General features: G+C 47.8%; 1 protein-coding gene across 1 annotated transcript; it reads left to right on the top strand.

Annotated features, from left to right (window-relative positions):
• The first annotated feature begins 1,672 nt into the window (after positions 1 to 1,672).
• On the top strand, positions 1,673 to 9,531 carry HPX (hemopexin). Its single transcript, XM_037521712.2, has 10 exons — positions 1,673 to 1,761; positions 1,912 to 1,976; positions 2,074 to 2,145; positions 2,308 to 2,435; positions 3,973 to 4,126; positions 4,888 to 5,100; positions 5,359 to 5,460; positions 8,711 to 8,841; positions 8,919 to 9,081; positions 9,220 to 9,531. The coding sequence occupies exons 1-10, from the start codon at positions 1,679 to 1,681 to the stop codon at positions 9,477 to 9,479; spliced, it is 1,371 nt and encodes a 456-aa protein (XP_037377609.1). The 5' UTR covers positions 1,673 to 1,678; the 3' UTR covers positions 9,480 to 9,531.
• Positions 9,532 to 13,968: the final 4,437 nt, after the last annotated feature.

Here is a 13,968-nt window from a genome sequence, read left to right as displayed (position 1 = left end):
GTTAGACATTTTGCAACAGTGAAATATTATCAGTCCAACAAGGGCAAAGCTGAAGAGGCTTGGGAATGCCCCCAGAAAGTCCCCTGACAGAATTTAGGAAAAGCTATTTCCTGAGTACTCTGAGTATCTCTTTCTCTGTCTCTGTCTGTCTGTCTGTCTGTCTGTCTGTCTCTGTGTGTGTTTGTGTGTGTGTGTGTGTGTGTATGTGTGGCTACTCAGTATCTATTAAGTATCAGTGTCTTAGAGCAGGGTTTGATGCTTAGTATACAAAAATATTAGTTTCCACCTCTATTCTCCAACCCTGCTGGAAGCCCGCTCCAGCAGAATGTCATGTCAGGGGTCTCAGAGGGGACGGTGTCGGCTAAAACTTGGGGGGCTGAGGGAAAGTGGGGTGAGGCAGACACAGACACTCTTATATTGGTGCAAATATCTCCTACTGAGGGTCTCAGCGGGTCTTTATACCTTAAGGTGAGCAGTGAGATTACATCAGCATAAGCATTGAAGCACAACAAAGACAATCATTACGTATTTTCTCATGAACATATAGAGACTCCCTTGGTCTCATATCAAAAGGGCATTTCTTTGGTTACCTTAAGAAAAACATCAGGGGCAATTAGTTTCCTAGGTACAGCTCATTTTCTAACATGATCAATTATTTAAGACAGCACAACATTTGGTAACAATCATTCTATTAAACTTTCCTAGTTTTGGAGTGGGCGCGAAAGTCCTATTCTATATTTTGTTACTAAAATCAACCTATCTCCCTAGAACACAAATAATCTAGCTAATTTATCAATTACTTCAAAGTGGCCTAAAGTAACTCATCAAATCTATGTTAGTTCTACTGAAGTCTAACTCTTAACTAGAAATGCCTAACCTCCACACGGCCTGCTAACTATTGACCTTTCGCATACACCAGGAGATGTACTGCTGCCGAAAACACTTACCCCCTGGGTTAGGCTATGATTTCCAAGCACAGCTGGTTCAGAGCAGCTTGTTCTCCCTAGTTCTCAGGGCCAGGACATTTCTATCCTAACTATACCATTAACAATTTTTACTTCTTTTGTGATCGTTCATGCGTAAGAACAATAAGCCAATTGTCACCTGGGTCAGAATTAGGTTTTCACAAGCCAATTTATAACTAACTTACATTTGCATTAACCAAGAACAGAGGAGTATTAGCAGGCATTGCCATGGAGACTCCCTTATTCATATCTTCTGGGAAGTGCAGGACTCCCCTCTTCTCAGGAGTCTCCCCCAATGCCCGGACCTTGTCAAGAGACAGCATGGGTAGCGCCGCCTACCTCACTCCCCCATTGTAGAGGTCAGTCCAATCACAGACAGGCGATCCTCCATCTATCTCTGCCCTCCCTGGCCTTATGGGCACCCAGACCCTTCAGGGGGAAGAGTCAAGCTAGGCGCCCATGGCACAGGCCAGCCACTGCTCGAAATTCACTGAAGGGGATGGGGTTTCCTGCCGGGAAGAGCTGCTTTTGGACTCAGATTTCTGTCCAGACCCTGACCTTCCTTATATGATGTAATGAGCCAATATTGGCACAGTCCTGAGAGGCATTGCATTCCCAGCAGGCTTGGAGGTGGGGGCGGTGCTGCTGTAGTCGCTATATAGGGAGTTCAGCCAGGTGCCCCGAGCTGTCCTGTGGTGCCTCTCCAGTTCAGCATGGCCGGGTCTCCAGGAATACCAGTTGTGCTAGGACTGTGGGGTCTGTGTTGGTCTCTGGCTCTTGCCTATCCTCTCTCTCCGTGAGTAAAGCCGGGCGAGGAAGGGGGGGCTGGGTGTGCACTAGAGGGGCGTAGGGCCACTTATTTTAGGTCTGGGGCAAGTTTGGGGTGAGGAGTTATGGAGAAGGATTGGACCCTGTGGACCCAGGGTTTTGTCTGTCCTCTCTCTAGGACTGGTGCCCCTGGGAACAGAGCTGAAGGTGTCAATGGGACTGAGCTAAACTCAGATGTGATCGGTGAGGTCCTGACTCCCTGAATTTGTCTATCTGTCTGGCTGTGTTACTGCATTTTGTCATCTGATGGGTCTTTGACTTTTCCCATCTCTACCTCCAGCACGCTGCTCAGATGGCTGGAGCTTTGAAGCTGCCACCCTGGATGACAAGGGGAACATGCTGTTTTTTAAAGGTAGGAGGGGCTGGGGTTAGTAGCATTGGGCCCCCCTCACTGAGGGTATGCCCATGTGTGGGAAATCTTAGGAATCACCGAGGGAAACCCTCACAGCTTCTCTGTAACTTTTTTCCATTGGCCAAAGCTTGGCACTGGGTAACTCAATGAATGCATTTTCAGGGGAGTTCGTGTGGAAGAACCACATGCACAGGTTGGCCAAGGAGCTAGTCTCAGAGACGTGGAAGAATTTCACCGGCCCCGTGGATGCTGCATTCCGCCTGGGTCACGACAGAGTCTTCCTGATCAAGGTACTGCTGGGCCAAGGTCAGAGCTGTGCCAGGAAGTGCTGCACCTGACTGCAGAGACCCTCCCCCAAGTGGTTCTGGCATGGATTCTTTACCAATAAGTACCAGGTTTCCTCCCCTTGTGCTTTCCTTTCCTACAAGCTCAAGCTAAGGGAGTATGTGTGGCCTGCACAACATTCAGTGGCTATTTCTCAATCCTAATCCTCACCCAGACTTCTCTGCTCTTCCCATGCTGTCAGTCATTCTTTCCTACCTGGCAATTCCTTCCCTTGACACCCATGATCCTGCACCAGGTCATCTTTATATGGTGGCCAGGATGTTCACCTCACAGCGGTGCTGGCCAGAGGGGGCCAGCAGAGGATGAAACGCAGCCCGCATTGCTCCCCTGCACCTTGCCCCGGCCCAGACTGAGTCTGTCGGAAGAAGGGCGCCTTCTGACTTGTGCTGTGTGCTTGGGTGGCCTCTTTCTCTGCCTTTTGTCCTCCGCTAGTCCCTGAATGTTTCCTGGAGATTCACCCCAGTCCTTCTGTGTCCTTCCTGGGTGACCTCAACTGCCACTGCCCCGAGGGCGCTCATGGATCTGGGTCTCTCCCATAGCTACAGACCTCTCTTTCCAATTTCCGGGCAGATACCTCTGATTTAGAAGTTCCACAGGCACCTCAAATTCAGTGTCCCCCAAAGTGAATTTAGAATCTTCCTTACAAAGCTACCCTCCTCCTGCTCTCCTGTTTCGGTAAATAGCACCACTGCATGCCACCCACTGCAGCCAGGCTCACGTGCACATGGGTCTTGAGCTTGTCCTTGGGATCTTTTCAGGTTCAGCCTCTTCCCTGCCCCATCCACAGTGTGGCAGCGCTTGGAGCTCTGTGAGCATGCTCTGTGCAAAGTGCTCCCTCTGCTGGTGGTACCCTTTGCACATTTGTTCACCTGGAGAATCTTGCTGGGTTTTCAACTCTAGGCCCGAATGCATCCTACCCTGTGGTGTCCTCCAGAGCTTCTATCTGCCCCCCTATATTCTATCTACCCCTCTATATTCCAAGGCACTTCATGTGCTTCAACCTTGGTGGCTGCATGGCTAGAATTGTAGGACGCCTTTCTGCTCTTGTACAGTGAACTTGAAAGTAGACGCAGTCTTGTCATCCCTTTATCCCCAGTCCCTCTCACATGTAGTTCAGCAACTGTTTCTGGAAGGAAGGAGTGAATGAACAAATCCCAAGGGTATGGATGGATGAATGATTGCACGATGACTATTTCTGAATGTGTTTGACAAGACTAATGATGTTGCAGATAAGTGTGCCATGGGGGTGTCTGGCTGTATGTGGTCATATGTGTGTGCTATGGTAACAGTGATAGGATTTGCAGTCAAACTGAGGATAAATGTTTGCTCAAGGGGACTGCACACTGTTGCTCACAGATGGATGGAGCGTGTGTGGGACTGTGGGTGGATACTGTACAAGTGTAATGGAATGAAGATCTTGCGTGAATGCAGAGTGGCTGCATCTGGAGTACATCACTAAAAGTCAAGTGCTGTTGCTTGCAGGGAGATAAAGTCTGGGCGTACTCTTATGAGAAAGAGGAGAAGGGATATCCAAAGTCCTTCCAAGATGAGTTTCCCGGAATTCCGTTCCCAGTGGATGCAGCTATTGAATGTCACCGTGGAGAATGCAAAGATGAGGGCATTCTCTTTTTCCAAGGTCAGTCCAGGCTGGAATATCAGAGCCTTGAGTGTTGGTGGGTGGGGGTGATGGAGATGGTGGTGGTGATGGTGGTGTAGAGCCACTATCTGGCTTGCAAGGAGGGGAAGAAAGCAAGAAATCAATTATGGTCTGGAGAGGTCAATTAGGGGCAGAAGTCACCCTGGAGAAGGGAACTGATGTAAGTCTCTCATTGTTCCCGTGACACTTAGTCTTACATATTCTATAACCAAGCCCCTACTGACACTCTGGCCTCCATTCTCACCATACCCTTATCTTGAATACAGAGTTCCAGAAACTGTGCTGTACCCTGCATACTCAATTTGCTTTATGCTTTAGATTTCCTCTTTGTGGAGTTCCACCTCCCTCTCTTATCTGCCTTGTACTCCCTGCTTCAGATTTTAGTTTGTGCCACCTCCTCTCGGAAGTTTTCCCTGATTCTCCCTACTGCCCTTGATGAGCTCATCACATGCTTTTTTTTTTTTTTTTTTTTTTTTTTTTTTTTGGGATCCTCGCCGGTGGCCGGGGATTGAACTGGTGCTGCAGAGGTTGCGGGCAGCCTCTCAACCCAGCACTCAATCGCTGCGCCACCAGGGGAGGCCTGATCACATGCTTTTTACTTCATAATTTTATTGTAAGATCACTCTTAGCTATCTCCCTGCAGTGTGGCGGGCTCCACTGGTTCACCCTAAGGCCCCATACAAGCACAAGGGAAGGTGGAGCCCGGACTCACTGGATGCTTGTTGACTGATTTGACAAAGGTAACCGCACGTGGTTCTGGGATGTGGCCACCAGAACGAAAAAGGAGCGCTTCTGGCCAGCTGTTGTGAACTGCACCTCTGCCCTGCGGTGGCTCAGCCGGTACTACTGCTTCCAGGGCAACCAATTCCTGCGCTTCAACCCTGTCACTGGAGAAGTGCCTCCAGGGTACCCACGGGATGCCCGAGATTACTTCATGCTCTGCCCTGGCAGAGGTGAGAAAGCCCCTGGGGCTCACTGGAATTTGTCTACTTGCCCTGAGTTTGCAGACCCCATGGGCCCAGCCGCCCGCCCAACCCCCTAATCTCCAGTTCTGTGATATAACACCTTGGACTTTACCCTAGTTCTGTTCTCATCTGGCTCTTCCCCTTGCCCTTGATGCAGGAAACCCACACCCACACCTCAGCCATCTCTCTACCTCACTCTGACCCCTGGCCTCCCTCTGTGTTCCTCCTTACCCATTTCTTCCCCAGGCCATGGACGTAATATTAGCCGCAAGGACGTGCGTTGCAGCCCAGATCTGGTCCTGTCTGCACTGCTGTCTGACAACCACGGTGCCACCTACGCCTTCAGTGGTGAGAGATGCCCCCAACTCCCTCACCTCTGTCCTCCGCACTTCCCATCTCTTTCATGCATTTCTGGTGATTTCTAGACATGCTCTGGGGTCCGGCGTCTTACCCTGTACATGCATTCCAGGATCCAAGAGAAGGAGAGAACAATCTCATTAGACTCAGCCCAAGCTATGTGAATGATGAGACACCAAGGTAAAATAGCAGCAAGAACCTACATAGTGAAAATCCCCTTTTGCTCCTAACCCTTGGGCAAATATGATCAGATACTGGCTACCAAGCTGTAATTAAAAACACAGTCACAAGGAGAGCATATCCCCACGGCAGGAATGTACACTGCAGTGAGAACATACAGCTGTGATAAAATACATCCCTGTAGTGAAAATTCAGACTTATACTGAGAACATGCCACATAGTGAGAATATATAAGTATCAGAAAAACATGCAGTTGTGGCAACAGTATGGGGCCGTTGGAAGGACACGCAAACAAAGAAATATAGAGACAGACAGAATGAGATAGAGATAGAGGTTGAGCAAGATCTATTCATCCATCTACCTATCTGCTGTCTATCTAGAGACTGAGAAAACAGGACTTCAGGGACCACACAGAGATGTAGAAAGAATATCCAGCTGTGGGGCTATCACAGAACTTCAAGGTCATGTGACCATGAAGAAAATATAGCTGAACTCCTAAATCAAAGTGTGAGATGTATTTTCCACAGCTGTTGAGAGAGCACAGAAGATGAGAGAACACCATTATGTGAAGGAAAAAAAAAAAAACAAACCCAGCCAAGGTGAGAATGTTCTGTGTTCGTAAAAGCATCAGTGTGAGCCACCTACTCAGCATAGGATGGGTCCTCTCCTCTCGGAAATCTTTTTCTTCTTCTGACTTGCGACCCATTCTTTCTGATCTTGCGCATCTTTGACAGCACATGGTCTATCCTACCTTCTCCACTGTCTCTCTATCCACGATCTTTCAGCCTCAGATGTAACTGGTAACTGCCTCAGTTGCTCTCTTTTTCTAGTTGTCTTTCCAGAGAGGGAACTGGACTGGCCCAGCCCAGATTTTTATTCCAGAATATATTAAAGTGGCTGCTGCTCAGTCTATGCATTGGCTCCTGAGGTACTAGAGGCTCATCTCTCGCTTCCTTGGCTCTTCTGCTCAGAGCAGCTTAGGGCTGTTTCTCAAAATAGGGACCATGAGTTTCAGCAGGGGTGGGGGGGAAGATGAATATGGAGGTGCCATGACAAACCCAGTAAACAACCATAAAAAGAAGCTGTGACTGCAATGAACACACCACCTACTTACCCAATAAGTGCTTACTGAGCACCCAATAGGCCCTGGGCATTGTCCTAGGCACTGGGATATGGTAGTTGACATGGCACGTGAGACACTTGCCCTCCTGATGTGTGCCAGAGGGAGAGGCTGATGAGAGACAAAGAAGGAAGGAGAATACTTCTGGTTGGAATGAATGGCTATGAGTGTTTTGGGAGCATCAGAATATTTCTCATTCTCAAATACCATTTGGTGCTCATGTGAGCACATTTAGAAGTGGTTGAAGTTTTAAAATATAAAATAAAATTTTAAATGTAAAATGTGTGAAGAAAATAAGACAGGATAATAAGATAGAAGTGAGCACAATGAGGGGCATATTCTTTGAAGAGATGGTTTTTGAGCTGAGATTTCCATGATAAAGAGGAATTAGCCACACACAAAGCACTTGGTGGAAAACATTTTTGAGAAGGACAGCAAATATTGTGAGAGATCAGGAAAGAATATCAGTATGGCTTGAGCACATTGAAGGAGCAGGTAAGTGTCTTGAAAAGAAGGAGGTGGGGGCCAGATTACAGAGGCCTGGTAGCGATTTTCAACTGTGAAATGAACCCTGGAGGAAGCCACGACTGGCGCTGTGGTAGGTTCTGACTTATTTTGTAAAGATCATCCCAGCTTCTTGGGGAGCTCAGATCATAGGAAAATGATCAAGTACACAGGGCCCCAGCGAGTACTTCCTGCAGTTGTCCAGATTAGAGGTAACGACAGCTTGGCATCAGAGGTGGTGAGGAAACACATATTGGAGATGGACCACCAGCATTAACCAGTGCATTGGATATTGGTTGGAGAGGGGAAGGGAAAGAGAGGTTTTAAAAATGACTTAGCTTTGGGGGACTAGGCAACTGGGTGATGAGTGGTTCCTTTTTGTAAAATTGGGAAAAATCTAGGGGAAGAGAAGGGGTCTGTATGTGAGAGAGAGAGTGTGTGTGTGTGTGTTTATTTAGCGGGGGTAGAGAGTTTGGCCATGTTAGTTTTTGGTGTTAGGTTAGGCTTTTGATGTCTAATGGGTATGTCAGGTTAAGCAATTGAGGTTGAGACTGAAACTCAAAAGAGAGATCATCAGAGCAAAAGAGAACCGCTCGAAGTCACCACCTTGTAGACAGTAGCTAAAACCTAGACAACGTGAAACCACCAGGAGAGTGAGGATAGACGGAGAAGAGGCTCACACCAGGGGATTCCAATATTAGATTTCAGGCCAAAGAGAAGAGAAGTGGAAAAGATAAGAGGAATTCTTAGAAGCCAAGATCCAGAGGAGATACTTAAAGACGGGAGTCGTGAGCAGTCAGATGCTGCTGAGAGGGGGAGTAAGGTGAGGACAGCAGTGACCCTGAGATCTGGCAAACGGGAGGACAGTGGTGCCTTAAGAAGAACCACTACAATGGAGAAAGGAAACAGAAGCATAAGTGAAATGGGTTGAGGAAGAAAAGATAAGTGGGAATGACACAATTCTTTTAATAAGTTGTTATGAAAAAGGGAGAAGGAAATTAGGGTGCTGACCTGGCTGCTCCCTCACTCTTGCCACCTCTGGCTGTAGAGAATACAGCCAGAATGAGAACATTCAGTGGAAGCTCGTGTGATTCTTCTCTTTTAATTGCTGGTCACTATATTTCATTATCTACACTGACTCATGGTCATCTGAGATGATAGGAGGCCCCAACCACTGGCCTTACCTGGCAACTTGGCCACTGTTCTCCATGCTTGCCCTTCTGTCAGGCTTCTACCAATGTGGTTCTAATCAGGTCTCAATGCCCAGTTTTTCTGATCAAGTCTGGCTCTATCTCATCCTCTGGCTGGGCCTCTTCCTCCTTGGCCTCTGGTTTCACACTTCCCACCCTCTCAGGACAGATACCTGCATCTGTCACTAGCCCCTTTCACTGCCTGGTCTTTTACCACCACATTAGAGGTTGCTCTGCTCACCCACAGGGTCCCATTACTGGCGCGTGGACACCAGGCGGGATGGGTGGCATAGCTGGCCCATTGTTCACCAGTGGCCCCAGGGTCCTTCATCAGTGGATGCTGCCTTTTCCTGGGAGGACAGAGTCTATCTGATCAAGGTAAGTCTTGGCAGAGAGACTGGTGGAGACTGGGAGACTATCCAGCTGTTTGCTGATTAATGTCCTTTGTGCCCCAGGACACTCAGGTCTACATCTTCCTGACAAAGGGGGGCTATACCCTAGTAGATGGTTATCCAAAACGGCTGGAGAAGGAACTTGGCAGCCCTCCTGGGATCAGCCTTCCATCTGTAGATGCGGCCTTTATCTGTCCTGGGTCTTCTCGTCTTCATATCGCAGCAGGTGAGGGGGTCCTGAGTGCTAAGGGGTGGCTTTTTTGGATACCTCTTCATGGCAACGATTCCCAGCAGGGCACAAGAAGGGGTAGGCCATGATCTCTATGTTGTGGAGGCCATGCTATATCTCCTGCCTTCTTCCCAGGACGGAAGTTGTGGTGGCTGGATCTGAAGTTGGGAGCTCAAGCCACGTGGACGGAGCTTCCCTGGCCTCATGAGAAGGTTGATGGGGCCCTGTGTGTGGACAAGCACCTCGGCCCCAACTCATGTTCTGCCAGTGGCCTTGGTTTGTACCTTGTCCATGGCCCCAATTTATACTGCTATAGTGACGTGGAGAAACTGAATGCAGCCAAAGTCCTCCCCCAGGCGCAGACGGTGGGCAGCTTCCTGGGCTGCAGGCACTGAGAGAGCTCCTGATGGGCTCCAGGCCCCACCTCTTCTCTCTGTTTTCCTTACTATAAAGCCAGCATGCTACTTTGCTTGAATAAAGAGGCCCTGGCTGTGGAATAATATCATGTCTGTCTTTGAGCTGAAAAGTTAATAACATCTCTGTTGCAGCTTTCAAGTTCAAATGAGGCTATGGGAGGCAAGTAAGGGGAACACTGAGGGGCAAACCTCATTTGTGCACAGAAGATTCCTAAATCCCAATTATGAACTGCCTTCTTGCAGAGTATTGACACATACAAGGAAACAGGACCAGAAACAGGAAAAGGAATTACCCTGTTTACACAGCAAGTAAGAGGCAGAGCAGAGTCTGACCAGGTTTTTGCTAATACCTGACCACAGCTTGGCCCCAGGGAATCTGGAAAATAGGGTGGGGTGGGGGTCAACCGTGCACATGCAAAGTGGAATGGCTCAGAGATGTTAGGGGGGCCATGGGACTCTCAAATAATGGGTCCAGGAGGTTCAGGTAGCACCACATCAGAAGAGGAGGCTTTGATTGCCATGACCAGGTATAACAAGTGGAAGGCTGTAGAGGTGGGAAAGCAAAAACATGGCCTCTATCAGAGGCAAACAGGGGTGAGGGGAGAAGGAATGATCCAGAGGCTGGTCCTTAAAAGATCCACTTGCAGAACTCAGCCTGTGGAGGGAGGTGTGTGGTGTGTGTGATGTGGGGGTGGGTCTTCTGGCTCCTGTCAGTCCCCTGGGTGTCTGTACCATCCAGTCAGGTGAATATTAGCTTGGTGGAGGTTGCAATGCTTGGTTCTTTTCTGGTCATAAACTGACCAAGGGTTTAAGTTTCAAACTTGCTGACACCTATTTGACTGGGGGTGGGGCTGGGCTATAGGCATCTGGGGCTCAGGTGAGACCCTTTTCTTCCTCTGCCATTCCAACACAGTTTAAGTCGGAGGTTTATTATTTTAGGGCACAAAAACTAGTCTCAGATGTAGGAGGTATCCTCCATCTGAGCTTCCATGTCCTAGCCTCAATGACCTCTTCTGTGAAATGGGTAGAAAACTGCCCACTTCCTAGTGACAATGAATATGAATTCAAACTCACCCCCTGGACAGACTCAGGAAGGAGCTCTGGAAGTAGACCCACACTCTGGCCCATGGACTCACCTGCACCTGCTTCTGCTGACCTGTTATCCCATTGCTTTGTGGGACTTTGATGGGTAGAATAGACGACTGACAAGCTCTGACTGCCACAAGGGGCTCTGCACTGGGAGGCCAAGGCTAAATAGTGGTTCTTGATGGGCTCCAGGCCCCTCTAATTCAGGACTATCTAAGGTTTCTTCATCAGCTTTGATGGCTGGGCAGATGCAGGGGGTTGAATCTGGGCCAGTTAGAGAGGGTTCACCCAGGATGTGAGGTTGGTTGGGGCTAGGAATAGAGCTTAGAGGCCAGGCCCCCAGGCCTGGGGCTCCCATCCCAAGGAATAGTTTGAGCTTTCCTCTTTATTGCTGGTGGTGTTTAGATGGTTTGCCCAAGGGAGGTTGACACCCCTCCTTCATTCTGAGGGGTGAGGACAAGACCAGAGTCCAAGTCTGGAACTTACTCAGCCCACGTGCTACAGCTGGAACACTGTTCCAGGGAGCCTAACGGTGTCGATACAGTCATCCAGCAACTCTGGCACTCAAGGTTCACTGCCTTCTTTCAGTCCAAAGGAGAGAACTGGGCCTCCCTAGTGGCGCAAGGGGTTAAGCACTGCACTGTGAAGCAATCTGCAGCTTCTGCAGCATGAGTTCAATCCCAGCCGGCCAGAGAGTAACCCACATGGCAAGGCAGACCTCTCCTGCCTCACCCGCTGCTCCCCTCAGCAGTGTATTTCAGTCAGTCTGCCTGTTCTGCTCCCCGCTCTGTCTCTAGTGAGTCCTCTCACCCCTCCCTCCTATCTCTGGCCTGTACCCCAGCTCTTGTGTGAAGAAATAAATAAATCTTAAAAAAAAAAAAAAAAAAAACAAGAAAAAAAAAAACCAAAGGGGAATACTAAGTCTCTTCTTTCTTCTTCCCTTCCACCTGTTCTGTTGTAGAAAAGGCTTTAGTTTGTCTCCAAAGAACTTCCAGAAAAGGTGCAACTCATGCTTTTCTTATCCACTCATTCAGTACCTCCTACATGTAGAGCACCGTGTCATGCAATTGGCTAAAAACAACAATCAGATGGTCCCTAACCCCAAGAATCTTCCACTCTATCACAGTCAGGAGAGGACCACAGACAAGGGCCCACCTAGAGCCCAGCAGTCAGGTGAAACAGACATAAACTGGAAAACTTTTTACACAGAGGAGAGTGGCGCCAGCAATACGTGGGATGGAGAAGAAGTAGAAAGGCCTCCTAAACAATACAACACTTAAGCTGAGTTTTTTTTTTTAATAATAAATTTTATTTTATATTCCCCATACAATTGCTACCCCCCCATTCTGACCCCAATCCCTCCCCTCCCGCCCCCACCCCCCAAAAAGTGTCTCTGGTTCATAGTTCTTTGTTGATTTTGATTTTCACTCTCTTATAGTTATTCATTTTCCTGGTCCCTTATTTAAGTTTTCTAGATTCCTGCTATGAGTGAGACCATCCGGTATTTTTCTTTTTCTTTCTGGCTTATTTCGCTGAGCATGATCCCTTCCAGCGCCATCCATGTTGCTGCAAATTGCATGTGCTTATCTTTTTTGAATGCTGAGTAATATTCCATGGTATATATGTACCACATCTTCTTGATCCAGTCATCTATTTTTGGGCATTTGGGCTGTTTCCAAAGCTTAGCTATTGTAAATAGTGCTGCTATAAACATAGGGGTGCAGGTGCTCTTTGGAATTGATGTTTCTGTGTCCTTTGGGTAAATACCTAGGAGTGGAATCGCTGGATCATATGGAAGCTCTATGTTTAGTAGGTCCAGAAATCTCCACTCAGCTCTCCATAGTGGTTGGACCAGTTTGCACTCCCACCAACAGTGCAGAAGAGTTCCTTTTTCTCCACACCCTCGCCAACATTTGTTGTTGCTAGTTTTTTTAATATGTGCCATTCTCACTGGTGTAAGATGGTATCTCATGGTAGTTTTGATTTGCATTTCCCTGATTACAAGTGATGTTGAACATTTTTTCATATGCCTGTTGGCCATTTGCATTTCCTCTTCAGAGAAGTTTCTTTTTAGCTCTTCTGCCCATTTTTTGACTGGATTATTTTCTTTGTTGTTGTTGAGTCTCATCAGCTCTTTGCAGATTTTTGTGATCAGTCCTTTATCATTAGTGTTGTATGCAAAAATGTTCTCCCAGTTGGTGGGGTTTCTCTTTGTTTTTGTTATTGTCTCTTTTGCTGTGCAGAAGCTCTTTAATTTGATGTAGTCCCAGCTGTTGATCTTTGCCTTCACTATCACTGCTTTGGGTGATGTGTCTGTAAAGATGTCTTTGATGTGCAAATCACGTAGTGTTTCACCTATATTTCCTTCTATGTATTTTATGGTTTCAGGTCTTATGTCTACTTCTTTCATCCATTTTGAGTTGATTTTTGTGTATGGTGTGAGGTAGTGGTCAAGCTTCATTCTTTTGCATGTAGCGACCCAGTTTTCCCAGCACCATTTATTGAACAAACTTTCTTTGCTCCAATGCATAGTCTTTGCTCCTTTGTCAAAGATTAGGTGACCATAAATCTGTGGGTTTATTTCTGGATTTTCTCTTTGATTCCATTGGTCTGTATGTCTGTTCTTGTTCCAATACCATGCAGTCTTGATGATTATGGCTTTGTAGTATAGTTTGAAGTCTGGGCGTGTGATGCCTCCATTCCCTTCTTTTTTTTTAGGAGAGTTAAGCTGAGTTTTAAAGGTTGAGTAAGATGTACGTAATTTCTTTAGTAAATAGTTGTTCACTGCCTACTATGCGCTTCCAGGCCAGGGAGAAGCACAGGCAGTGGAAGAAACAGGAGCAAAGGACAGCCAGTGAGAAGAGAATCAGGGGTGGGCACTGCAACTGCTCTGGAGGACTGAGCACAGGGTGCAAGTGAGAGGCAGGTGGGAAATGAGGAGGGAGGAGGCAGGAGCTTATGAGCTCACAGGGGCACTTCCATATCAGGCTAGGATGGATTTTGCCTAGCTTTGGGACTACAGAGACCAACTGAGGGTATAGACAAGATAGTAAGGTGACAAATTTACATTTTAGAAAGATTACTCTGACTGTGGCAGAGTGGCTATGGGGCGAAAGAGACCAGAGTGGGTATGAAGAGATCACTGAGGAGGTGGGTGCTGTGGTGGGAGGTCATGCAGGCCAGAATATTGGGTGGTAATGGAGATAAAGAGAAGTAGGAAGATTGAAAAATCAGGGCCTCCCTGGTGGTGCAAGGGGTTAAGAAGCAACCTACAAAGTTATCCGCAGCCACTGCAGCACGAGTTCGATCCCTGGCAAGGAGCTACCCACATGGCGCAGCAGACCTCTCCTGTCTTGCCCGCTCCTCCCCTCAGCAGTGTATT

The sequence above is a fragment of the Talpa occidentalis genome, unplaced genomic scaffold (genome assembly GCF_014898055.3).
Source record: "Talpa occidentalis isolate TD23 unplaced genomic scaffold, MPIMG_talOcc4v2.1 talOcc4.3, whole genome shotgun sequence".
Lineage (NCBI taxonomy): Eukaryota > Metazoa > Chordata > Mammalia > Eulipotyphla > Talpidae > Talpa > Talpa occidentalis.
Note: the sequence above shows the minus strand (reverse complement) of the source record. Positions and strands in the feature narration are given on the sequence as shown.